This window comes from Aristolochia californica, unplaced genomic scaffold (assembly GCF_029961685.1).
Source record: "Aristolochia californica isolate CCGP_79_NKW_82.1479 unplaced genomic scaffold, dmAriCali1.0.hap1 SCAF_3, whole genome shotgun sequence".
NCBI lineage: Eukaryota > Viridiplantae > Streptophyta > Magnoliopsida > Piperales > Aristolochiaceae > Aristolochia > Aristolochia californica.
In genome coordinates, this window is record NW_027181992.1 from 42,252,321 (window position 1) to 42,280,301 (window position 27,981).

At 43.2% G+C, this 27,981-nt stretch overlaps 1 protein-coding gene across 4 annotated transcripts in view; it reads right to left on the reverse strand.

The window, feature by feature from the left end:
• Positions 1-259: 259 nt before the first annotated feature.
• Positions 260-27,981, reverse strand: part of LOC137958462 (uncharacterized) — a 96,727-nt gene continuing 69,005 nt past the window's right edge. For 2 of the 4 annotated variants that reach the window (XM_068805496.1, XM_068805495.1), the window contains exons 14-20: positions 19,982-20,056; positions 19,689-19,739; positions 7,277-7,354; positions 7,067-7,201; positions 5,170-5,277; positions 2,921-2,986; positions 260-560 (exon numbers count right to left, since the gene is read on the reverse strand). In XM_068805496.1, coding sequence (XP_068661597.1) covers positions 492-560; positions 2,921-2,986; positions 5,170-5,277; positions 7,067-7,201; positions 7,277-7,354; positions 19,689-19,739; positions 19,982-20,056 — 582 coding nt within the window. In that variant the 3' untranslated portion in view covers positions 260-491. Of the gene's footprint in view, positions 561-2,920; positions 2,987-5,169; positions 5,278-7,066; positions 7,202-7,276; positions 7,355-19,688; positions 19,740-19,981; positions 20,057-27,981 lie in introns of those variants that run through there. The other 2 variants (XM_068805498.1, XM_068805497.1) reach the window with 2 other exon arrangements.

Here is a 27,981-nt window from a genome sequence, read left to right on the forward strand (position 1 = left end):
AGGACTGATAATATTTAAATGAAAATTTTCTTTAAAACTAATTAAAAAACTTTTCTCTTTTTATGTGATGAACATAACCGACCAAAGGTACTAACAGGCCCTAAATGATTGGCAAATCAAGTGCTTGAAAAATAAGAGCAAGACGTTTCCTAGTTGATCTTGAGTTTTGATTTTGCGAGAACAAGCATGCTTAGAACCCCGGCGTGTATTCAACGCCACTTAAAAAGGCTTTATCACAGAACAAAACAGTTTTCTCACTTATCTGCTGTTACGGATAAAATAGGATTTCCAGTTGTCAAATTAAATTGTCATGACTGGAAGAAAAAACAAAACAAAAATAAAGTATGGAAAAAAGGACTTCTATTGATCGACTTCGATACTCAAAACTCGTAGCAAAATCGTTGGAATGAATATTACAATATTACAGGGCTTGTTTTGTTTTTCACCTACTACCACTTTAACGACTTTGGCAAGGGGGCTTTACAGCAATACTATTCTTTTTGGTAAACGGAGAGGACGAGATCCGTATGTACAGAGAAGAGCTGGGTATCCACAAAGAGCTGCTCCCACATGAATCGCAGAAACAAATAAAAAATCAGCCTTTCAGCTAAGTCGCAACAGTGAAATAAGCAAACCGCACAGCATGCAATCATTTTGTTTCTACCAGTAAAATCCAAAGGAAAGCAGCAGAGCGAATGCATTCATGAGACTGGTACATTGTCAAAGAACCATTCATCTTCATAAGTGAAATGCCTTCTCTCTGCACTCGTCTACTCATATGCTAGAGAAAAACATAAAATATCAAGACATCTAAATATTTCATGACAGTTTTATGCCTCAAAGCTTTCAGAAGTTTGAAATTATCAAAACATTTTTTTTTCTGTGGCAAGAAATTTCTCAGCTACATCTCCATGCAAAACATATATAAAGAAAGACATTATTTACTTGTTCTTTTCATTTGGTAACATCATTTACTTGAAGTTTCAAATTGACCCTTGGAAGTATAAAAAGGTCTCTTTCACATACCATGGACTGCTTTCTTCCACCTTCCTAGACGTGTTTTCTTCCTAGAAGCAACAAAATTTATTGGAATTTGTGTAGGTACCTAGCCATTACTTCATGGAAAGCTAGACCCTTAATCCTATTAATACTGGGCTAGCCTAACTTGATGCCCCAACGTTAGGCCCCAGATGACCATTATAATCCAGCACACTTCTGTATCGATGGCCTAATCTATAACGGTTTTTAGTAGTCTTTTTTTCACCTTAGTGATGGCTCTCATACTAGCACCGAGCAACCCTAATCATATGTCACCTCTTCCAAATTCAAATACATGATGTGGTGTCTGCTTTGATACCAATGTTGACTTATCACTCAACGGAGGAAGAAGCCAATGATTTCTTGTTATACAAGAGGTAGGTAAAGAAGAGAGGGAGACTGATGGATGTGGTGAGCTATGAGAAAAAGATAAGAACACGGACAAAAGTTGGCAAAGCTTGGGTGCTAGAGGCATCCCACTCCTATCTACTTATAATCTCCTTCCATTCAAACTAAGTGGTCATCCTACTAAACTAGGTAAGTGCCTTCTTTGCTCGCCAAGGAACCAAGTTGGTGCCCTTCCTTACTACAGTCCTTTTACTTGCTCTCTAAGCAACAAGGCTGATGGACTTACCCATATTGAAGCCCCCTTAATTGCATCTTAATCACACACTTTGCCTTTACTTGGTCTCCCCTACCAAAACCTAAAGAAATTACATATTTTCCCTCATTTATTACAAATAAACCCCCACTAGTAATAAGCTAATTAAGTACTATGTTGAAATAAAAAGACTACTTTGCTACTCCATTTGTACTCTAACACAGTTTCTCCATGTTTAAATGATAAATTTGATTAAAAATAAAAAGCTTCAGCAAGGATGGAAACAAGAATGACTAGCATAAAAAACAACTAATTTGATCACTTCTATTAACAAAAAGTTCAAACACACACACAAAAATTTTAAGACAAAGATAGCAGTTACCTTTTGTCCTTTTTATTTGAAAAAAGCAGTTACCTTTTGTCCTTGAAAGCCAGAAGTTAGTACTTAAATGTTACAACCAACAAAAGTAGATGGATAAAACCTAATGACCTTCAGTATGTTAATTAAGTATTTTAATTTTAAGAGAAGCCAAGTAGCAAGTTGAACTTATGGACTTTTTGCCAGTTATTTGTGTTGGTGAATAAAATCATCCACTAGTGTACAATTACACATATGTTGCACGTTTCAGGCTAGTTGTCTTAAAGCAAGAGTAGTTTTTTTGTAAGAGAGTAGTGCTAAATTCTTTGGGCTTCAAAACATTTTGTGCTTATTATTAGGAAGAAATGTCTTAACTTTGCTAAGTCATTTTGAGATAAACAGGCCAAACTTTCGCAATTTGCAAATGCAATAATTACTCGAATTGCTATAAACGACTGTTAAGATATACAAGTACTAAACCTGGGTTGTGAGAGTGTCCATATTGTGTTTCCAAGTATGCAGGTAGTACACATGCATGTCTGAGCAGGTATACAAACAGAATTTTCATGTAAATATATACTGAGAATCATCTTTCTTTTCTGAGTAGACCTAGATTTGATCATGCAGTCAGATAAAAGATTTTTCAAGTAATAATCATGAGATTTCATTTTTCTCGCACGCAAAAACCTCAAATTTGTGTTTTCTGTCAGCTCCTTATCAGCTGATCCTTGCTTACCATAATTAGTCCTCTCATTTCATTTCAAATAATTGCTCTCCTCTTTCTCAGTCCAATTTCTTTTCTTTTTCTCTTCTTGATTACCAACCTTCTATTCTCATTGTTTCTCTTTTTGATATTTCAGAAACCAAATTATACTATAAAAAAACGGACAACAGTACCTAAGGAGATAAAGCTACCAGCCTACCTTCATGAATGGCTGGTCGCAACTTAGGAATGAGTCAATGAAGCTCTCCTTTAGAAGTAAAGAAACCTGTTCATCAGAGAAAAAGTGAGCAAAGACTGCAGTTTAAACCAATCATAAACAGAGGTTGTCTCTCAACTGTGCTTTTCTAGTACTCCGATGCTTAAATAAACTAAAACCATTTTCCAAGGTGCAAGGTCCTTTCCCTTTTTAATAGAAACCAATCATAAATAACCTTACTTTAGGATTTCACACAATTTAGAGCAAAAGACATTGAACTAAGAACACTTTCGAGTTAAATGAAGAAACCTAACCTTTAGAATTGATCCATATAACATATCAGACTGACCAAGGCAGTACAAGAAAGAAACCACAAGATATTTTTTAGTGAGAATAAAGGGCCTCTACTTTGGTTGGCTCTGTGTAATTTGCTTGTATACTTCTCTCTTTCATTAATAAAATTCTCATTATTCTCAAATAATTAAGAACAAAGAGTGGCATTAGGGCAAGTTAAACGGGGAATCTGCCCAGATATGTCCTTCTTAAAGCCGAGAGACGGTGGGAATGGTCTTAGTGATCCAACCCATGGGTTATCATTACCTTAGTGCCCATAGATATCATACAAAAATTCGAGAATTTATTTTATTCTTTTGTAAATTTAATGGATGAAAATGTAAATATTTAAAGCAAGACGAATGAAGGTATGGAAAGGTCACTAATTTTGAAGTTTTTTTTAAACCAAAAGTGATTGACTGCAGGGCAGCTCATGTATTATATGAGTTTGAATACTATTTTAATAGTGTAAAGTTGCTGTCAATAGCTGCCACCATTTTAACATTTTATTCGAAAACCTTCAATAATTAAAAAATGCAATCATTACTTAATTAAGATCATCTTCTCATTTTTTTAAAAAAACATTAAATTGTCTCATTTGAATAATGCCTCTTCTCCTCAACCCAGTAACTCAAATGCCCAACGATCATTGAGATGATAAAGAAGAGAGTCCAAGAACATCTGTAAATCAATTAGAAGAGCAGCTGCTCTATTCATAGTTCAAGATTTGTCCACATGATCATTGCCACTATGCAGTGCTGGACCAGAGCTTGGCAGCCAGGCCTCCAAAGTCGGTGTTAGATCATCCCATAAAAATAGTAGCAGTAATCTACAAGCAGACAACCACAACTTGTGCTTCAGCATTATTCTATGTGAGGTTCTAGCTTCAGTGGCCCCATAGTATGACAGCTCAATGAAGTCCTCTGCTTTTTCTCAACCCTTTATGGGTATCATTTTGTTGGCAAACATCACTCCACCACTTGCCACTCCTGCTGATACCTTGTAGCTTCTACTCCTTTGTAGGGACGAGGTAGGGAAGGGGATGCAGGAGAGGACATAGAGCAAGCACAGGGTGAGGAGGATGAGATGCAGGTTGGGCATGGGTTTCTGCAAACGTGGCCCCAATCCGCCCTGCCAATATGCTTGGTGGGAATAATACCACACAAGTGAATGAAAAAAATGATCTTACGACTATTAGTTGGGAAAAGACCTTTGTTAAAATCTAAGGGTATTTTGGTCATTTCCCTCAACTGGTATACGTATCTGGAGCTACTTGTATTCTATGTTTCATGTTAGAAACTTATGGTTAAATTTTGGTAAGATTTGGAGTTGTATTTATTAAGTTACGAAGAATGAGGCTGTGAGGGGCATTATTGTAATTCTGTAAAAATGTCTCACTTCAGTTAATAAAAGAGGGCTCATTTTTCCTCCAACGAGTGCTACTTCATGCACTTTTTCTTCTTTCTTCTCTCTATTTTTCTCTTGCTCTCTATCTTTCTTCTCCAATTCTGTTTTACAACCTTCATACTTCAGCTTAGCCTTTTAGAGATGGACCTGTATCCAAGTTTAACATGACATCAGAGCAAAGTACCTGTTGGGTCTAATTTGTGCTCCGTTAATTTGTATACCCTCATGTTGTTCATTTCTCGAAGTGGTGTCTATCTGTTTACGCTTAGCCATGAGGAGTGATAGTGGGAATAATCCCACATAGTTAAATGCTAAGAAAAATCGTAAGATTATTAGTTAAGAAAATACATTTTTAATTTCAGTTAGCCAATTCAGGAAGGACCTAGACCCAACTTTAATAATACTCGGCTTTGTTAACTCATTCTAAAAACTAAAACGTGCAGCAGTGTAGAAATAAAAATTCCTTCAGAAAATGTAACAATTTGTTTTTTCCAATAGCACATCATACAAACCTTGTCATCATTGGATTGCACATTTGTTATGGTATGAGACCGCAAGTTAGAGCAGAGAGAATCCAAGTATGAGCGCAACACTGCCAAGAAGCCTTTAGCAGCTTCAATCTATAGATAACAACAAAAGCCATAAATCATGGAAAAACATTTTTCCAAAGGAGATTAAGAAAAGGATGCAAATACACATCTCACTATGGTGATTCTGCATGGCAATTTGCATGGACAGATTGTGAATTAAAAACTATATTTTATTTTTACCACAACCTTTTTACTGTAGAATAAAATAAAAATAGATCATGAAATACCCAAGCAAAGATCTCAACAGCATTGCCACTCTTTAAGTTGAACTTGAAATAAACTAGCCACCCTGCTTCTATTTATCTAGATGTAATACAAATATGATTGCCTCTTTGTGGCCTTGCCCTCTTAAGGTACACATGTATACAATCCATTCTAATGGTTAATCAGAAATCACAAGGATGAGTCCTGTCTGAATAATAGTAAGGTTTATCAAAACCACTGACCACCACATTTTCCATACAAACAACAGGTACATGTACTAGGTTGCAATATTTAGAAGTCAATACAGTATAACACAACTGACAACCAAATAACATTGAGGATCCAGGGTTGGATAGAAATCCTCCAATTGTAGTATTGTATGCACCACATACAAGTTTTTTTTTTTTTTGAATTGTACAACAGAAGTAATAAGCATGCAAGTTTCTTAAACATTCTTTTGTTTTGAGTACAATCTGTAAAAGCACAATCATGTAAATAATATTTCTCAATACATGCAAACTCATTACATGTTAAAAGTTAATATTGAGAGCATTATCATGCACTTGCTAGTTTTTTTATATACTTATGCAAACGGAAGTTTCTTATGACTTTATTTTAATCTTTCAGCTTGAACCAAGCAAGATGTTGCTCCTATTTCTTGGACAAACTTTTTCTTGTTCCCTTCAAATAAACAATTAAATCTTTATTTTTTATGATTAAACAATAAGAAACTATTAGATTCAAATATTTGACCAGTAATGGAGGTCCGTTTCCTTTTTTTCCTTATTTTAGTTGAAAGCTGTTATGAACCCAAGAGGATGGCCATATGGTAGAGCTCGAGTTTGGTGCAAATTGACCGAGTGAGAGGGCTGGGAGTGTATATATAGGTATTCAGGAGGCCCAAGGGGGGGACTAGGGTTGGTTGAGAGACACAAATTGGTTGGTTTAGGATAGCAGGATAAGGTCAGGGGTTGTAGGTGGAGAGAATAGATTAGTCCTAGAGTTGGTAGGACTTAGGTGGCGGCTAGGCGAGTGTGGTGTTGATTTGTCTATGAGAAGAAATGGTGATGCTTTTACCCCTACTTTGTTGGTGCCCCTTCATCTAGACCCTTCTCTTGACTTCTTTGCCTCTACATAGTTGGCACCTCCCTAACTTTGCTGATTCACCCTATTTTCCCCCTAAATGAAATATAGAAATACCCATCTGTCCTTACAGAGGCATGGTTTGTAACAAAAGCAATTTTTTTATGGGTTTATAGTAGAAAAGTCACATTATTTACAAGAATGACATTTACTTCATTATATTTCCAATAATGTTATAGCCTCCATTTTATCATTAAGATGGAATAAAAATAACAAAAAGACAAAAATGAACAGCGATCATAAATGCCACAAACATAATGCAGGCAAGTAACCCTGTACTTCGATAATGGAATCCCTTTTCCTGCTATGTATGCATGTACTTGCAACCTTGTTTGCAAGCAACGGAATACCTGGATATGCCAGAGAATTTTCAGAAGTAGAGTCATGCATTGGACCCATTACATTCTGTAACATTCAGTCTCAGATACCTAATGCAAATGCCACTGAACAATGCATGAAATCAGGAGCACACCTGGACATCAGTGCAATCATAGACTGGTCTTTTCTTGGCCAAATAGTTTTCTCCAACAAGCTTTGCATGATAGGGACTCAGAGATGAAAGTAACTCCTTTTGTTGCGGCAATGGTGGTATTGATTCTGAACATACCTACAAGTTTTAGACTATAAGAAACCGAAACTTGTTTGTGGTATGTGTGCGTTAAGAGAGAGATGCCACAAGAACCTGGTTTTTGTTGACATCAACCATAATCACATTTGTTGCTAACTTTGACTGTACTTCAGATTTGTTCTTCACACCAACCTTCACCATCATAATTGGTATTTCCACAATCAGGAAAGAGGGAAAGAAGTGGATCATACTACGAATGTTAATGTAACCAATAAACATTTGAAGAAATTCACAGATACTTTTTACATATAGCTCTTTATAGCCAGAAATCCCATCTATAAAGTGCCATAGTCATCATATTTTAAAAGCTGTGTAGCATGTGACAAGGCAGCCCTCCTTGAAGACCACTCAAAAAACATAGCCCCTTAAATGAATCAGAATTTCAAACCGAGAAGCTAATATAGTAAATGTAGATGAGTTTGAGACATTTAGAGCCATTCTGAAGAATACAAATGGTTAGAAGATATGATGTTGGGGTATGTATGTAATTTCTAGTCATGTAATTGGTCTTTCATAAGTTTGGAAGTGTCTTTGATTTAGATGGGTTTTTTTTTTGAAGAAGCTCTGATTTAGATAGTTAAATTGTAGAATTTAGGGATTAATGAGTTGGAGAGAGAAGAGAAATAAAGAAATCTGGGAGAAGGCTGAATGAGAAGAGCAGTTATTGTTAGGCGTCATAACTCAACCCGTAACTCTTTTTGTTAACTCACTTGAGCATCATTGCAGCAAAAGACTAAAATACCCCTCTTCTCTAAACAATAAACTGCATTGTTACACACTATATCTTGCTTAAAACAGGGTCAACTCAACTCTACTAAAAACATAAAACTCTCCCAACCTAAAAGGGTTAACACGTGCATAGAGAAATAACCACAATACCCTTAATACAAATTTCAACATCAATTAAAGTCAGAAGTTAGAACGCTATTGAATCTAGTAAGTTAGTGTTAAGTGACAAATGTAATGAGGAAGCAATACTCTTAAGTGACAAATGTCCGCTAACATCTCCCGTACAATCTTCTTGACCTCTATTTTCTGGTAGATGGGATATCTATACAGTCTGATGTTAGAGGGTTATTTGTCGGTCCTCAAAGGAATTGAGTGGTCCGGTGGTCAAGGTGGTGGCAGCCTAGGTATTGGTCGAACACTAATTGAAATTCTGTTAAATTGGGTCGAAGGTCTTATCCCAAAATGACTAGCCAACTTAGGAAACCTCTTTCCCAACTAATAAACTCAAGATTTTTGTACTCACTAATCCATGTGGGACTATTCCTTAACACTCCCCCTCACATGTAGACCCCCTTTTGTGGCTCTACAAGTGGATAATTTAGGAGTAGGCAGTTTTAGGTGTAGGCCTCTTTTGTGGCTTTACAAGTGGATAGTTTAGGTGTAGGCCCTCTTTTTGTGGCTCTACAAGTAGATAGTTTTTAGGTGCAGACCCACATATGAGTACCTGCTCTGATGCTATGTTAAATTGGGTCGAAGGTCCTATCCCAAAATAACTATCTAACTTAGGAAACCTCTTTCCCAACTAATAAACTCAAGATTTTTGTACTCACTAATCCATGTGGGACTATTCCTTAACAAATTCTATGAGAAGATTACTTATGTTCGGTCCAATTTCCTTTGATTGGCCCTCTGGTTCACTGGATAACGCGTGGAACTCTAGAAGACATCCTTGCCAATCCCTAGTCAAAATCTTAGACATGGCTTTCATTGACAATTCCACTTCAGCAAGGTGGGGTCACCCTGAAATCGAACCTTCCACCCGTGGATTTCAAAAGTCATGGAGAGGTTGCTTCAGTTCAGACAAACATCACCCAATAGGCCTAGCCAGGCCACTCCGAGAACCACATTTTCTGCTTCTATGGCGAAGAGGTGGAAATGTTGTCAGATGGTAATGCCTTGGATAATGAGATCAAGGTTTGGGCAAATTCTTTCGCCTTTGATATAGTGCCTGTCAGCAACAATGACTCTGAAGGGCCGACTACGCAAAACTGGGAGCTGCAGCTCTTGGACGAGGATGGTATTGATGAAATTATGGGAAGCACCACTATCTATGAGGACTATGACGTTTCATTTGCCAATGATGCACTTCAATTTCAGAATATGGCTCGAGGGGACTCCTTTGTGAAGCGCGTTTAGAGACAAGGTGACGAGATCATGCATGAGTGGCTCTAGTTCTTCAACAGATGCGTCATCATGGCCAGGTGGTGATTTCTCTTTCGACGGAGACTATCATCACATGCATCTAGCGCAACCAGCAGTAGTGTCACAGGGAAAATTTCTCGTCGCGCTGGAAACACAAGTCTTTTCTTCCTATTGCTTGCGCTTCAGCGTTCGAGAGCCGTCGATAGGCAAAATCCCACCTCGCCGTCGTCACTAGCTGTTGATTCAACGACAGCGGATGTTGCAATCGATAGTGCAGAAAATACAAGGGAAACCCCTTTTGGTTTGACGTTGGGGGCGATCCAAGACAAAGACCCTTTAGTCAACCTCTCTCACCCGGGCCCATGCCACTTAAAATCACGCGTGTGGCCCAGGACCGAGTTCCACTCATTGATTCAGTGAACAGCTTCCATCAGGGCGAGGAGTGACTCAGGTGGGTTGACTAGGAGTTCGGCTTGGACATCGTCCCAAAACCCATTGATAAAGGCGCCCATCAGCAGCTCATCTGACAGATCCACGAGTAGGGCCGAGAGGAGCTCAAACTGCTCCCTATAAGTGGCAACGATGTTGTCCTATAGGAGTGCAAGGACCTTGTACAGGCCCCTTGTCTGTGTGGGGTTGAAGCGGCAGAGGAGCACTTCCCGGAACTACAACAAGGTATGCATCAGAGCACTATTCTCCACCATTTGAAACCAATTTAAGGCCCGTCCTTCCAGGTAGACGATAGCATAAGCTATTTTGTCTTCCTCATTGATGGCGTTGACAGCGAAGTAGCGATCAGCACGGTATAGCCACCCATAGGGGTATTCATTAGAGAAAATCGGCAAGTCCAATCTCCTCCCACTCCCTTTCTATTATGTGCCCGTTTCTCCCTTCACTTCTACATTTTACCAACGTCCGCCTTGAGCAGCAAACACCTCCCCAAATGTCGATTTCTCCTTGGTGCACATCCCCTCTCAGAATTCCTCCAGGAGCTCCTGTATCAACGTCACGTCGATTTTGAGCTCCTCTATCCCATTCTTCGGCTCCAATACTTACTTCTCGACTGAATCCAATCTGCCTTCTATTCTCGATCTCACCATGCCCAATCCAATCTCACTCTGATAGCAAACTTTTGGAGACCTTATTTCCAGAAGACTTACCCATTGATGTTGAGCTGATGAATACAATCCACTCTAGACTTCGAGGGTCTAGAATCCTCCCTTCAATTGATTTTTTTCCTTCCCTTCTCCACTGCTAGCTCCCCTTCTTTATATTCCTCATTCCCGTAACTAACTGTCCTTAAGAGACAGCCTTGCTGCTGCCAGGTAGATGTGCCGTGTTGGATGCTTGGGTGCCCCATTCCCCTCTTTTGGTCTAATTCATCTTCCTTTTTCTACTGTATACCCGTAGGATTGGGGTCTATAAGCCTTCTTATATGGTAATTTTCAGGAAGCAATTTACACGGAGCAACCTCTTGATATGTTGCTCAAGGGAAGACAAAAAAGTATGCAAGTTGAGAAAGGCCATCTATCGGCTGAAACAGAGTCCTAGTGAGATGGAGGATGAAGCCATGGTGTGGCCAGACACCAAGGCAAAGGACTGTGCAAGTCCAGTGCACAGCAATAGCAGCAACGGCCAAGGCCAAGTGCAAAGGCACAGCCCGGAGGGGCGCACACATATGGCTGGCCCGGCATCAGCTGCAGCTAAGGAAGACACACTTGAGCTTGCCAAACGGATGTCCAAGCAACAAGGTGCACAACAACCCCAGCAGCCAGCCCAAACACAAGGCAGCACGCCAACAGAGAGTGCTGGCGGGGCGAAATGGGGTTGCTGGCGGGGCGAAATGGGGTTGCTGGCGCCCATAGAGTCCTGGCGGGGCGAAATGGGGTTGCTGGCGCCCATAGAGTCCTGGCGGGGCGAAATGGGGTTGCTGGCGCCAAGAGAGTCCTGGCGGGGTGAAATGGGGTTGCTGGCACCCATAGAGTCCTGGCGGGGCGCAATGGGGTTGCTGGCGCCAAGAGAGTCCTGGCGGGGCGAAATGGGGTTGCTGGCACCCATAGAGTCCTGGCGGGGCAAAATGGGGTTGCTGGCGCCAACAGAGTCCTGGCGGGGCGAAATGGGGTTGCTGGTGCCAACAGAGTCCTGGCGGGGCGAAATGGGGTTTCCAGGAGTCCTGCGCCAGGCGCCAGGCTCGCGCCAACAGAGTCCTGGCGGGGCGAAATGGGGTTTCCAGGAGTCCGGCGCCAGCAGGACTCCAGGCGCGCGCCAACAGAGTCCTGGCAGGGCGAAATGGGGTTTCCAGGACTCCAGCGCCAGCAGGACTCCAGACGCCTGGGCACCCAGGGCGCCCCTGGCGCCAAAATTCGGATTTTTCGGATTCTGGCGGATTTCTTGGCGTTTTTAGAGATATCTAAAGCCAAAGGAGAGGTTATAAATAGAGGGGCCTCTCCCATTGTAAGGAGGTCGAAAAATCCTTAGTATTCTTTACTTATCAAGTGTATAGAGAGAGTTTTTAGCCTTGGCTTTCAAGAGTGTTTGGCCATCCTTTGTAATCTTGTATTCTTAATACAAAGTAGGCTTTTCTCTGCTATATCTTGGTCCTTTCATTGTCCCATTTGGCTTGCAACTTCTTGTGTGAAGTATTGGTTGGAGGATCCGAGGCTCAAGGAGGCTGACTAGTTCTTCGGAAGAGCTAGGCCGCACGGGGTAGATATTCCGCAAGGCTAGACGGACTTAGCCTAAATCTAACCGCGTGACAACTGGTATCAGAGCGTGCGTTGCAATCAATGGCTTCCACAAGTGGAGAAGATGCTTCAAGAGGCAAAGAACAAGTAAGTGATGTTAACTTTCGTTTTTCTACTCTTGAACATCGTTTGGACAGTGTTGAAAACCTTTGTACGAACTGGGAGGAGTTCGTTCAAAGGACGATTGAGGAGCATCAGCCAACTCCGAATTGGCTGAGAGGATTTGAGGAGGACGTCCATTCTGCCATGGCTGTCATGAGAGTGGAGATGGAACGATTGGGGAAGGACGTCAAAGACCTCACTGGAGAGCTGCGGGCAAGACTTTCTTTGTGCGAACTAGCCTTAGCCAATGGAGGGGCTGGTCACACACAAGCAAAGATAAAGGTGCCTGAGCCAAAGTCTTTCAGTGGAAAGAGAGACGCGAAGGTCATAGATAATTTTCTATGGCAAGTGGAGCAATACTTCCATGCGAGCAAGCTCACCGACGAGCAAGCTAAGGTTAGTACGGCTGCCATGTTCTTGTCTGATGATGCTGTTATTTGGTGGAGAAGATGCATGGGAGATGAGCAAGAGGGAGAGGACCCCGTCCACACTTGGGAAGATTTCAAGAGGGAGTTGCGGAGGCAGTTCTTTCTGGAGGATGTCGAGTACCAAACAAGGAAGGAACTTCGTGCATTGACGCAGAAAGGTACAATTAAAGAGTATGTACAATCCTTCACTTCCCTTATGCTTTGTATTTCCAACATGACGGATGATGACCGTCTCTTCTCCTTTCTTGCTGGCCTTCGTCCATGGGCTGAGCAAGAATTGAGAAAACGAGAGGTAAAGACACTAGTTTCAGCGTTATCTACGGCTGAAAAGTTAACCGAATACGAGAGGAGGAATGATTCGGTTAACAAGGTGTCCAAGGAAAATAATGGTAAAACAAATTTTAAGAAGAAGGAGAAAGGGGAGAAGAAGCCATGGGTAAAAGATACCAAGGCTAGGCCGGAAGAGAAAAAGAGGGGACAAACAGAGGAAGAAGGTCCATTGTTTTATATGCGAGGGAGAGCACTATGCGAGGGATTGTCCTAAAAAGAGACTCCTCAATGCTGCTCAAACAGAATTTGACAATGGAGGAATTGAGCCTAGGATGGGTTCTCTAACCCTTCTCAATGCTGTTGTCCGTTCCAAGGAGAAGAAGGCTGCTCCACTTCCGGTAAGACCCTCAAGAGAACTTCTTTTTATATCACTAACACTTGCTGGACATACTATTAAAGCAATGGTGGACACTGGCGCCACCCACAACTTCCTTTCGGAGGAGGAGGCAAGGCGCCTAAGGATACGAGGAGAGAAAGATGGGAGCAAAATGAAAGCCGTAAATTCTGCTGCTTGTGAAGTCCAAGGCATTGCCAAGAATGTCCCGGTGGTGATAGGCAAGTGGGTAGGATTTCTGAATTTTACCATTGTTGGTATGGATGATTTCAAAGTAATTTTGGGAATGGAGTTTTTCACGGTTTGTAGGGCTTTTGTAATGCCACATGTTAGGGTAGTGGGGATTATGGACGAGCAAAGTCTTTGTACTGTTTCTGAAGTTGAAGATGAAAAAAATAAAGATTTAATGCTATCAGCCCTCCAACTTAAGAAAGGTCTTAAGCAGGACTGTTCTACTTACATTGCTTCTCTTTGTGCTATAGAACAGGTTGAGGCTATGCCTACCCCTAAGGAGATACAAACCGTTTTGCATGAGTATAGAGACGTCATGCCGGAACAACTCCCAGCGAGGTTACCACCTAGGAGAGGGGTGGACCATCGCATAGAGCTTGAACCCAGAGCAAGAAAGCCAGCACAAGCACCATATCGAATAGCGCCCAAAGAGTTGGACGAATTGTGAAAACAACTCAGCGAGTTGCTGGATTCGGGGTTCATAAAGCCAAGCAAAGCACCTTATGGAGCCCCTATACTGTTTCAGACTAAAAAGGATGGAAGTATGAGACTATGCATCGATTATAGGGCGCTCAACAAGGTAACCATTAAGAACAAGTACCCTATTCCCCTTATTGCTGATCTCTTTGATCAATTGAAGGAGGCAAGAGTTTTCTCCAAGCTGGATTTACGAAGTGGTTATTACCAAGTTCAGATTGCTGAAGGAGACGAGGGGAAGACTACTTGTGTGACGAGATATGGGGCTTATGAGTTCATGGTTATGCCCTTCGGCTTAACCAACGCACCAGCAACTTTCTGCACTCTCATGAACGAGGTATTTTCCGAGTACTTAGACAAATTTGTCGTTGTGTATTTGGATGATATTGTGGTGTATAGCAAGAGTATGGAAGAGCACAAAGAACATCTTCGAAAAGTGTTCAAGAAATTGAGACACAATCAGCTATATGTCAAGAAGGAGAAGTGTTCCTTTGGGTTGCAAGAGGTGTCCTTTCTTGGACATTGGATAGGGGAAGGACGGATATGGATGGACAGCAAGAAGGTGGAGGCTGTGCGTGATTGGTCCATCCCTACCAAGGTGCGTGAGCTTAAAAGTTTTCTTGGCTTAGCAAACTATTATAGGAGGTTTATCAAGGGTTTCTCAGCTATAGCAGCCCCCTTGACCGATCTCCTAAAGAAGGACCAAAAATGGCGATGGACGGACTCATGCCAAAGAGCATTCCAGCGGCTGAAGGATACCATGATGGTTGAACCAGTGCTTCACCTTGCTGATTTCAGCAAGCCATTTGAGGTACATACCGATGCCTCAAATTATGCCATTGGGGGTGTGCTAGAACAAGAAGGACACCCAGTCGCTTATGAGAGTAGGAAGCTCAATGAAACTGAGCAACGGTACACTGTACAAGAAAGAGAAATGACGGCGGTAGTGCATTGTTTACGTCTTTAGAGGCACTATCTTTTAGGCTCCAAATTTATTGTAAGAACTGACAATGTTGCTTCTAGTTACTTTCTTACACAGAAAAAGCTCAGTCCAAAACAGGCCCGGTGGCAAGATTTTTTGGCCGAGTTTGATTTTGAGATGATGTACAAGGCGGGGAAGGCCAATGGTGCTGCCGACGCACTGAGCAGGAAGGTGGACGCACCTAACTCTTATGAGGAAGAGACCAGCCAGAGCTTAGCGCACATGGCGCAGCAAGCACCAACATCATACACGCATGCGGCAGAGGAGAAGACGCGTGCGACTGAATCCTAGCATACCGCAGCAGCCGGTACTTGCTTCACGCGCACCACGCGCGGTGCGGTAGCAGCTGGACAGGAAGAGGCGCGCGGCGCGAGCGTAGGCGCAGGAGATATGTGCTTTGCGCAAGGCAAGCGCGCGCGCGGGGAGGACCATCTTGGCGCAGAAATAGAAGATGGGACTTTGCAATTACAAGCCTTAGCAGCAATTACACAGGTTGGTACATCGTTGCTAGACAAGATTCGCATTGGAATACGCCAAGACGCCCAGGCTTACAGCATTGTACAAGCTGCTGGCTTGGGCGAGACGAGAAGATTCTGGCTTGACGACGGATTGCTCAAGACCAAAGGTAATCGACTTTATGTGCCTAAGTACGATAACCTACGGCGTGACCTCTTGAGGGAATGCCATGATACCTTATGGGCAGGACATCCAGGTCAAAGAAGGACGTTGGCCTTGTTGTCTGGTCAGTATTATTGGCCAGACATGGAGAATGATGTGGAGGAGTTTGTGCGCACGTGTCTTATTTGTCAACAAGATAAGATCGAACAACGCAAGCCGAGGGGTTTGCTACAGCCCTTACCTATTCCAAAGCGGCCGTGGGAGTCTGTTTCAATGGACTTCATCTCTGGATTACGTAAGAAAGATGGGCTGGCGTCTATCATGGTGGTGGTAGACAGATTTACGAAGTATGGTACATTCGTAGCAGTGCCAAGTGATTGTACAGCAGACGGAGCAGCTAGAGCTTTCATGGCACATGTGGTGAAGCATTGGGGGTTTGCCCACAACGATCATTAGTGATCGTGACCCCAGATTCACGGGAAAATTCTGGACCGAGTTATTCAAACTAATGGGAACATCTCTATGTTTTTCCACTAGTTTTCATCCTCAAAGTGACGGCCAAACCAAGCGGGTAAATGCTTTGTTAGAACAATACTTACGCCATTTTGTTGCAGCAAATCAGAAAAACTGGCCAGACTTGTTAGACGTGGCCCAGTTTTCATACAATTTGCAGAAATCGGAATCAACCGGGCACAGTCCTTTCGAGTTGGCGACAGGACGACAGCCTTTGGCTCCCTAGGGTCTCTTTCCAGACACTTCACGGAAAAGTCCAGCAGCTCATCAGCTGGCGAAGAGGTGGAAAGAGAAAACGGAGCTGGCACGGGTCTTATTGCATAAGGCAGCTAAAAAGATGAAGAAGCATGCTGATTTGAAGAGGAGGGAGTCTTCGTTCAATATCGGTGACCAGGTCCTTCTCAAACTCAGACCTGACCAATTTCGTCACCTAAGAAGCAAGAACAAAGGTCTTTTGAAGAAATATGAAGGACCCTTCCCTATCATTGAACGTGTGGGCAACCTCGCCTACAAATTGCAGCTGCCAAAAAGGTTTAAGTTCCACAACGTTTTTCATGTATCAAACCTTAAACCTTATTTTGAAGACCCGGACCCGGAGAGAATAGTTGACCCAAGAGCTCCCATGGATATATCTACTACCTTTGACAATAAGGTAGAGTATATTATTGCAGACCGAGAGGAACGCCAAAGGGGCAAGCCCCAGAGGACGCAATACTTGGTTAAGTGGCTGGGTCAACCGGAAAGCGAGGCAACATGGCAAGATTCTGCCGAGTTATGGCAGTTCGAAAAGGAGGTAGCCGACTATCGCCAGGGGTTGCAGACGAGGGCGTCTGCCTTATGGCGGTGGGAGTATGAGACGGAGGATGAAGCCATGGTGTGGCCAGATACCAAGGCAAAGGACTGTGCAAGTCCAGTGCACAGCAATAGCAGCAACGGCCAAGGCCAAGTGCAAAGGCACGGCCCGGAGGGGCGCACACATATGGCTGGCCCGGCATCAGCTGCAGCAAAGGAAGACACACTTGAGCTTGCCAAACGGATGGCCAAGCAACAAGGTGCACAACAACCCCAGCAGCCAGCCCAGACACAAGGCAGCACGCCAACAGAGAGTGCTAGCGGGGCGAAATGGGGTTGCTGGCGCCCATAGAGTCCTGGCGGGGCGAAATGGGGTTGCTGGCGCCAAGAGAGTCCTGGCGGGGCGAAATGGGGTTGCTGGCGCCCAGAGAGTCCTGGCGGGGCGAAATGGGGTTGCTGGCGCCAACAGAGTCCTGGCGGGGCGAAATGGGGTTTCCAGGAGTCCTGCTGGCACCAGGCGCCAAGCGCGCGCCAACAGAGTCCTGGTGGGGTGAAATGGGGTTGCTGGCGCCAACAGAGTCCTGGCGGGGCGAAATGGGGTTTCCAGGAGTCCAGCGCCAGCAGGACTCCAGGCGCCAGGCGCCAGGTGCGCGCCAACAGAGTCCTGGCGGGGCGAAATGGGGTTTCCAGGACTCCAGCGCCAGCAGGACTCCAAACGCCTAGGCACCCAGGGCGCCCCTGGCGCCAGAATTCGGATTTTTCGGATTCTGGAGGATTTCTTGGCGTTTTTAGAGATATCTAAAGCCAAAGGAGAGGTTATAAATAGAGGGGCCTCTCCCATTGTAAGGAGGTCGAAAAATCCTTAGTATTCTTTACTTATCAAGTGTATAGAGAGAGTTTTTAGCCTTGGCTTTCAAGAGTGTTTGGCCATCCTTTGTAATCTTGTATTCTTAATACAAAGTAGGTTTTTCTCTACTATATCTTGGTCCTTTCATTGTCCCATTTGGCTTGCAACTTCTTGTGTGAAGTATTGGTTGGAGGATCCGAGGCTCAAGGAGGCTGACTAGTTCTTCGGAAGAGCTAGGCCGCACGGGGTAGATATTCCGCAAGGCAAGACGGACTTAGCCTAAATCTAACCGCGTGACACCTAGGGTATATAGTTTAAGTTCAGCAAAGTAGCGATTTCATTTGGTCTTTACCAGAGCCATCAGGAGCATTCTATGTTTGTTCTAAAGAAGCAATCAGGGGTAGTAGTGTTGGTACTTCGATAGCATAGTGCTTTTTGAGAACTTTCTTAGCATTGAGGTGGCTAAAAGCAAGACAAGTGTTGTGTTGTCTTGGCAGAAGTATGTCAAAGACATGTTGTAAGAGTATGGGTTGTTGGGTGTAAAGCTAGCGTAGACGCCTATGGAGGTGAATTTGAATCTTAATGATAACTAGAACTTTGAGCTTAAGGATAGAACCAGTACAGGAAGTAAGCTAGAAAGTTCATTTATGCCAATGTTACGATACCTAATAATCATTTGAGAAGAGCCCACAAAAAATACATCTTGTGGCAACATAAAGAACATTGAGATACTTAAAAGGAACTCCTGGAATAGTCCCTTAGAAAATTGGATGTTATGGGATAATTTGATGCTCATTATGCAGAATAAAGATAGGAGAGTGTCAACCACTGGGTTTTATTGTTTTGTCGGTGACAATTTGGTGAGTTGGAAAAGTAAGAAACAAAATGTAGCTCGGTCTAGTGCAAAGGCTGAGAATAGAGCAATGACACGAACTTATGTGGGTAAAATCAGTACATGAAAATTTTGGATTTGAAAATGATGATCCTATGGTAGTGAAGTTTGACCATCAAGCAACCATCTTCATGATAAGTAATTAGTATTCCTAGAAAGAACTAATAATATTGAAGTGGACTCATTAGTTAACCCTTACATGAAGTCAACATATCAGTTTGGCTAATGTGTTTAGAAATGCTCTTAGGGGATGTGAGTTTATGACCTTTTTTAACAACTTGAGATTTTATACATATATATGCTCCAACTAGAGGAGGATTGTTAAAAATATGATGTTGGAGGCATTCATATAATTTCAAGTCAATTAATTGGTCCCTTATATGTCTACATGTGTTTGGTTTAGATATAGGTAATTTAAGTCAGAAGTTCAAAATTTATTGAGTCTAGAAGTCAGTATTACGTGAAGCATGTGACGAGGGGCATTTTAGTCATTCTTTGTATAATTATTTTTTAAGTTTTTTTTTTTAAATGACTTTTTTAAGTTACTAATAGGTCCCTTTATAAGTCTAGAAGAATCTTTGGTTTAGATATAGTTAATTCAAGTCAAAAGTTAGAAAGTTATTAAGTCTAGACATCAGTATTAAGTGAAGCATGTGATGAGAGGCATTTTAGTCATTCTTGTCAGGAATTGATGGTGTCTTATGATGATCATTTTTTATTTTTTTTGAAAAAGGTGTGAATATATTACTGAGAGAGAAAAAATACAAACCATACTAAACAGGACCTTCCTCCACAACAAGCTGTTGGAGAAACATATGATGATCATTTTGGCTTAATCATTTTGGGATGGACTTCAACAAAATCTTGTGTATGTTTCTTTTTTTTGGAAAATCTTATGTATGTCAATCCATAAAATAAAATAAAACAGAATAAAGCAGTTATGGCAAACAAGAGGTGCATTTTTCACGGTATTACAACTAGAAAAATGGCCAGAAATTAACAAATAAGAAGCTAAGGAAACTCACAACGTATGGTACAGGAGCATCCAAGAAGTCCAGCATGGCATTAGGCAAAACCTGAACAAGACATGCATGAAATTATTGACAGAGCAACCCGTGACATAAAAAACTTAAAAATGACAAAACAACAAAAAAACATAAACAACTCTAATAAAGACCAAATTAAATGATAAATTCACATTCTGGTGAGTAAATATACAATTTATTAGTATTTCAAAAGAATACAATTCATTAGACCTACAAAGTACAGAAAAAATTTACGGAAAATATTAACATTGGATAAAAAAAGCTATACATACCGGCATTAAGAGACTCTGCCACTGGTAGGGACGGATTAGTGGAATAATTGATAATACTGAAGCAGATAAGACTCCCTGAAATCCAGAAATCACATTACTAGAACCATATATATCCGAGCAAGGAAGAAAAACTACGTGAAATTCATCACAGCCAAAATTGTACATTCTTTTTCAAATTGGAGAAGAGTTTTTATTTTCTGTTTTTTTAATCAGAGAATGAGAAATATTACTATAGGAAAAGAGACAATTCAAAGTCTATGATAGAAAAAATAGGTAGAAGAGAAGATGAAAAAATACTAAAAAAGGAATAGAAAAACTAAAAAGCCACAAACAAAATTAAGAACATTGCAGTAGTCCAGAATGCTTTCAGCCATGAGAAGAAATAACCTGGACTCTTCATGTTCATAGCATAAAGAAGACAAATTCTTTAGAAATTAGCTATGTTACTCTGATTCTTTTCATGTTTGGCCAATTATTAGTGGGGATAAAATTGTTCCTAGACTTCATGATCAAATTATTGTGCTTACATGGCCAGCAGCACAGAGGAGCCAACAAAAAGCGAAATTAAAAATAAAAATCAAACTCCAAATAATTGTAAAATATCTAAAGGAAAGCTCTCTCTAGTTTCTAATCCTTGGAGACCAACACTGAATGGGAAGCTCTCCCCAGTTACTAATCCTAGAAGATCACCACCAGTCCGAGCCATAGTACGAAGGAACTACAATTTCCTTTATGAAATCATCTTCCATAGGTTTGTTGATTTCAAAATTTTACTCATGTAACTATCAAGCATTTAAGAGCAAGCTGAACGAGGCGATTTTGGGCAAATTTTCCCTTAACGTGCGCCGTTAACCATCATAATGTGCGCCGTCTATTTCGAAACTGCTAACATGCGCCAAAACCCTCAAATGAGATAGAAAGCTCTCCCGACGGTCACCATCCCTACGGCCGGCGAGCGGACCACCGCTACTCAGGCAAGGCTACGGCGAGCCTTTCCGACACCGACAGAAGGCTCGTTGATGCTGCGACGAGAAGAAATGGAGGAAATGTCTATCCAAGGCGAGGAAGAAAAACTCACAGATGGTCGGATCCGTCCAGCCACCGCTCTGGCGAGCTTTCTGAGGCTCCGACGGAGGAATACGAAGCTTCTTGGACGATGGTCTCTCGCCAGAAGAAGCGAAATAGTATTTTCCGCTTTAGCTAAGGAAAATGCAAAGTTACCGTTGAGAGAGTCATCCGAAAATCAGGTCCGGTGATTCGTATCTCCTCAGCTGACGGATCAAAACTTTCATTCATCTGCGTCCCAATATAAGCGATCCACAACTTCAGGCTTCAGTTCCAAAGAGCTACCTCAGAAACTAAGAAATCCCATGAGCTCTGGTCACGGGACTCGATTTTCCTCTTCTCAGTGACTACCTTCCGTGGTCGTCGGGAATGTCGGATCACCCACAGAAGAGGAACCTCCATTTTAGCCAAATTATTCATACTTGATGCCACAAACTCGGGTTTTGGCTGGAATGAGCTAGCAGATGCACTCTAGAGCCTCTCCCAGGCGCTAGCCACAACAGTAGCAACGCCAATCCGCCCCAGTGATGCCAGAGTAAGATTTCCACCTCTCCTCCTAGGAACCCAGCGCCACCAAAACACCCTCCCGACATCCCCTCCTACTCCTAACAGCACCCCCTCCTCCCCGAAAATTCCTGATTTGCCCCAAAACCATGCATCAGTCCCCCCTACTCCCACAGGAAACACCCGAAATCATCCAAATCCCACCAAACCTTCTCCATGATGGACGCAGTATTTTGACTCTCTCCATTCTTGTCCAAACATCCTCCGATGTCATCAAATCCAGCATTCTTCACTGGTTGATTGACGCACTTCACCTCCCTTACACTCCCACAATCTCCTATCTTAGTCCCCAAACTTGGCTTGTTCATTTCGGAACCCAGTAGGAGTCTTCTACGGCTCTTGCCATCATACCCCACACCAGCTCTGGCATCATCGGGGTCTCAGAGTGGCTCCCTTCGGCACCCTCCAGCTAGTACAGCCAATGGGTCACATTTACAGGGCTTCCAACTGAGTTATGGCAAAACGCGGTCTTTTCGAGAGTCATGTCTGAGTTTGGCTATGTCATTGCTTTGAACCCACTCACGGAACACTGGCACTATCTGGATGAGGCCCGGATCCTCATCAACCCTCTTCACCCATGTGAAGGGCAATATTTCAGATGCGTTGTGATGGATGATTTTAGAGATGTGGCCCCCGAAAGCACAATCAAACCTCGGGAAATCACACAGCCAGCCAATGAGCTGGGAAGTACACCTCTCGACTCTATCCCCTCCCAACAATTGCGATCCCCTCCAGAAAGCTTTATAGCTGGCATGGGAACTATACTCACTGACCACCCAGCCCCCCCCGCCCCCCCCCCCCCCCCCAATTTATCCCACACATCACTCACCCACCCAACCTTGTCCCCCAAAAAAAATACCTTGGCCCAGATCCAGATGTCTTTCACCCCTCTGCCTTAACTCCAGAAATACCCCTTACCCTCACCTTCCACCACCCCCCCAATAGAAACCCTCACAGACCCTCCTACAAATCATCCCCATAACCCCCACACGCCACAAACTTCCCCCCAAATATTGGAATCCCCCCTAGCTCACCCCCGAGAAATCCCCACCCTGAAAATTACCTCTCCGACGCAGAGTACGAAAGCAGTGAGCGTGCTCCTCATGCCCACAGGCAAAACAATTCTCCCCCTCCCGTTGCAACCTACCAGCATCGAGCTAGAGGGCAGTAGAGACAACTTCTACAGGGAGGACCTAGTGCCACCATTCGATAACCCTGCAACCCAGAGACAGGAGATTTCATCATTCCAGAGTTGGGTGAACGAGCTCAAGTGTTTGTGGCAGCTCTCCAGTCATAACAACACAAATACGACCCAGAAACCTGGGCCCAGATAGTGGAACTTTCCAAGGTGATGGGCAACGTCTTCACGGAGCCTCTCCCAGGAGATAATCACCCATCTGAGAAGTCAAAGAAGATGACTAATGAGCAATGATTATTCTCTTCTAGAATGTCCGTGTAATTGGGTCCTTGCGTCGCCGTGCCTCCATTCGAGACCTCCTTTCCTCTACCATGGCAAATGTTGTTGTTCTCCAAGAAACCAAGGTGGCTTCTCTACCCCTTGGATACATCCGTGAGTTGTGGCACCTAAAGGAGCCCGGTTGGGCTTTAGTGGATGCAGTGGGATCAGCAGGCGGTATCCTACTGATGTGAGACACCAATACTATTGAGGTGCTTGATCATTGCATGGCTCTTACTCTCTTGGCATCAAGCTGCGAGACAAAGGTTCAGGGAACATTTGGTGCCTAGTTAGTGTCTACGGCCCTACCAGACACCATGAGCGCCACCTATTTTGGGAGAATCTATTGAGGACTTGTCAGATGTGGCCTATTCCTCTGATGCTTGTGGGTGACTTCAATGTCACTCGCTTCTACCACGAATGGATTCAAAGGGGAATTTTATCGTCGTTGCTGGCCCTTCATCAAAGAAGACATTTCTAGCATGGCCCGCTCCTTTTGTCAACATGGCATCAGATATAGGAGTATTGGAGCCTCTTTCATTGCCCTCATCCCTAAAAAAGATGGGGCAGAGCTCCCATCTGACTTCTGGCCGATCAGTTTCACTACCAGTGCATATAAGGTGATTGCGTGCCTCCTTGCTAGTCGTCTCAAGGCAATCCTCCCTATTCCCATTCACCATGGCCAGAGTGATTTTATTAAGGGAAGAAACATTCTTGATTCAGCCATGGCATGTCATGAACTTAGTCATCATTTCAAGATCCGAAAGCTCCCCAGATTCATCCTCAAGCTTGACTTCGAAAAGGCATTTGACAGAGTTAACTGGAAATTTCTGGACACCCTCTTGGGGAATATGGGATTCGAAGAAAAATGGTGCTTCTGGATCCAAAGTTGCATCTCCTCTACAAGCTACTCCATCCTTCTCAATTGAACAATTTGCGGGTATTTTAAGGGAACCAGGGGGATCAGACAGGGAGACCCCCTCTCCCCCTTGCTCTTCAACATGGTGGCAGAATACCTATCCTCCTTGATCTACTTGGCCAAGAATATGGGATAGCTCCTCCCCACGACTGATTGCACAACCTTTGATATTCCGATTCTCCAGTTTGCGGGTGATACTATTTGCTTTGAGGTTGGTACTATGGATCAGATAAGAAAATTGCGTGCCGTGCTGGGATTATTTGAATTGGCTTCCGGTCAAAACATAAACTGGGAAAAAACCACTCTTCTTGGATATCACATTGATCCAGCTAGGCTTGGGGATATGGCGGACTATCTGGGATGCTCTCTGGGAAATATGCCAGCTACATATCTTGGGTTCCTACTTTTTTATTCTCGGCCTTTGGCATCTCAATGGTCCTCCCTCATTGAGAAATTTGAAAAGAGACTAGCCACTTGGAGGAGTAAACTTTTATCAATAGCGAGGTGACTCACTCTCCTCAAGTCTTATCTGGCGGGGTTGCCAAATTATCTGTTATCATTCATGCACTGTCCGGCCTCCATTTGCTCCAAAATTGATGCTATCCGTCAACGATTTCTATGGAGAGGTTCAGAAGATACCTTCAGATACCATCTGGTCATTTGGAAAGATATTTGCATGCCTCATAATAGGGGAGGATTGGGTATCTGGCCTATAAGAGAAATGAACAAAGCTCTTATGCTCAAATGGATTTGGAATTTCAACAACAAGCATAACAGTTTATGGAAGAATATGGTGAAATTCTACCTTCAGTTTTCGGGTGCATGGTGGAGAGAGGGTGGTGCTGCTTGCCTCCTATCCCCGATATGGAAATCAGTTTTCAAGCTCCTTCCAGTATGCAGAGATGCTATTTTGTTTCACACGGGCAATGGAAGGACCCTTCTCTTTTGGTCAGACGAATGGTGTGGCCCCCGATCTCTCTCAGAGGACTTCTCGGGGCTGCATAGGGTGGCAAGCGACCTCTCTTGCTCTGTGGCTGATTCATGGAGTGATCGCTCATGGAGTCTCCCATTCTGTCGGGGATTAAATGATGAGGAATCATTGGCTTTTTGCTTTCTCCTTGCTAAACTCAGCAATACAATTATCCGGGAGCACTCAATTGACAAGCTGATTTGGAAGCCCAGTAATAATGGCCGATTCACTGTCACTTCAGCTTACTCTCATATCAGAAAGCAAGACTACAGTGCTCATGAGCACAAGGCCAATCTGGCTTGGAAAGTCTCAGTGCCAAGCAAAATCAAATTCTTCGTATGGTCAGCCATCAGAGAACAGATTCTTACATCAGACAATCTTCATAGAAGAGGCTTCACTGCCCCCGACCTTTCTTGTCTCCTTTGCGGTGAGTGCGAAGAGACAATCCAGCATGTCCTCTTACACTTTGGATTTTCATGGCAAGTTTGGATGAAGATCTTTCAGAAAATCGGGCTCCAACTAGGGCTACATCAGGACCTCTTTGGCACCTTTGAGATGGTTCGAGTGATTCTCCTTCCTCGGCTGGGCAAATTAATTCTTGCGGCCTATCGTGCACATGTTTCATGGTGCATTTGGCTCGAGCAGAACAACCGAAGATTCAACTCCAAAGCTAGCACCTTGGACAACACGGCTTCTCATGTCGTCGGCCTCATCTTGAACTGGCTTCATACAAAGAAGGATTTTGCCACTCTATCAGGGGATTCCCTTCGGGAAAATTGGAATTTGATTGCTCACATGTTTGGCCCTAGCAGAGCTCCAAGTATGGCTATCTGGGATCCTCCCCCTTGCGACTGCATAAAACTGAATTTTGATGGTAGTGCTATTGGATGTCTTGGTCCAGTAGGAGCCGGTGGTGTGTTCAGAGGTCACAATGGAGACCCTATTCTTTCTTATGTTGGTCCAGTGGGCATTGTCGATTCTAATACTGCTGAAGTTAGTGCTCTGCTATTCGGCCTTCAAATCTTCAGGGATCGTCTCTATGGCAAGTTAATCATTGAAGGTGACTCGAAGATGGTTATTAGTTGGTGTTCCAAGGACAGCCTCCCCCCTTGGCGCCACTGGCCCATCACTGATAGTATTACTGACATTGTATCTTCCACACATTGTAATTGGAATCTCATTCCTAGATCAGCCAACTCTTTGGCTGATAAATTGGCAAAATTCGGAACTTCCCAGCAATCTCTCATTGTTTGGGAAGGCTTCCCTCCCTTGTAATATGCTCTCTTGAGCTTCTGCCTTAATAAAAATCAGCATCATTTCAAAAAAAAAAAAAAAAATACTCTCGTTTGTTCTACTTGCCTTTTTTTTTTCTTTGAAGAAGGTAAAATATTTCATTAAAGTGAAATATGATCACAAAAAAGAGGGGAGAAGAAAGCCCTCAAGCCCCAATATAAAGACATGTTCCTGTTTTTTTTTTTAATGAAAAGTGTGAATTTATTAAAACAAGGAAAAGAAAAAGATTTCAGATGTGCTTGCCAAGGAGGGAGCTTTCCTGCAATCTCTCGTTGTAAAGGATTTGCGCCCTCCGCTTTTGTAGTTTTATAGTTTTCTCTTCCTTCTTTTAAATAAAAATACATTGTCATAAAAAAAAAAAAAAAAAAAAGATACAACCTATAGAGGGGGGCCTCCCATCACATCAAGGGATTGAAGGGATGTGCCCCGTCTAGCTTGAGAATTCGCAAGGTGGTTGAGATGAAATATAACCAAGGTATATCTTTTTTATCAGAGGTTGAATCGATCATTAGAAGAAGAATTTGGCCAAACATGAGGATACTTTCTGGCAATTTACCTTCTTTTGCAATCAGTTTCGCTACAGCACCCGCTGCTCTAGCTAATTGTCCACGCTTTCCAAGTGTTATTGCTGATCTGGGCACATGTACCCAAGTACAATTGAGGGTGGAGGTAATGGTGCATATATCCAAAAAGAGATCCCAATGCCAGCATGGAGGAGTTTTGGAATTGGTGCACCTGTCAATAATCACCTTGGAATCCCCCCCAATGATAAGGGGACCTATGAACCAGCCTTGGAAGATGGTAAGGCCATGGTAGAGGCCAGCAAGCTCAGCCAAGATATTATCCGAGATACCAAGGGGGCCGGCAAACGACAACAAGAGGCTGCCATTGCCCGTGTGGATGACACCGCCAAAGCCCGCAAGGCCTGGACAGCCAAGGACACTACCATCAAAATTCAAAAGCATCCAGGAGGAGGAGGATTCCAAACTTCCAATAGTGGGAGAACAGGTGGGGCAAGAATGAGCTGCAACAAGTCGCCAGTTTCGACGAAGATGAGAGCTCCGTAAGTGGAGGAATTCCTTCTTCATAAGGTGCCAAGTAGAGACTTGGCCAGCAATAGATTTAGCAAGCGCAGGGGCACCGGAAGCCTTAAGTTGAAAATTCCTTCTATTTCTCTCCTTCCAGAGGGCCCATGGATATGACCCGCGCAGCTGGAGACGTGCATTCTGCCTAACTTTGGAAGCCGAGAGCCAATGACAGAGCAAATCAAAGATAGGAGGTCAGAAGTGACGCAGTATTGGATGTCAATCCGACTCAGAAGATTGGCCCAAATTTCCTGGGTGAAATGGTAGTGAAGGAGCATGTGGTTCATTGACTTCAGAGAGGCGTAGCAAAAGGGGCAAGAAGGGTCTGGAATTGGAGCTCCACGCCTGAGTAAGTTGTCGGATGTGAGGATTTTATTTCTGCATGCACACCAAACAAAGAACATAGCGAGAGGAGTAGCATAGAGGGACCAAACCAAAGCTGCTGGGTGGCTAGAGCGAGGAGTAGTGTCGCCATGAAGAGTATTGTATGAAGCAACCGAGAAGGAGCCCTTTTGGCAAGGGGTCCAGAAGAGCTGATCCAGAGTAGAGGCTCCGATTTTAATGCTTGCAAGTGGAGAGAAGACTTGAGGCCTCCATTGCCTCAGCATCCGTGAGTCCCTTATGGAATTGTAAATTCCAATTTCCGGA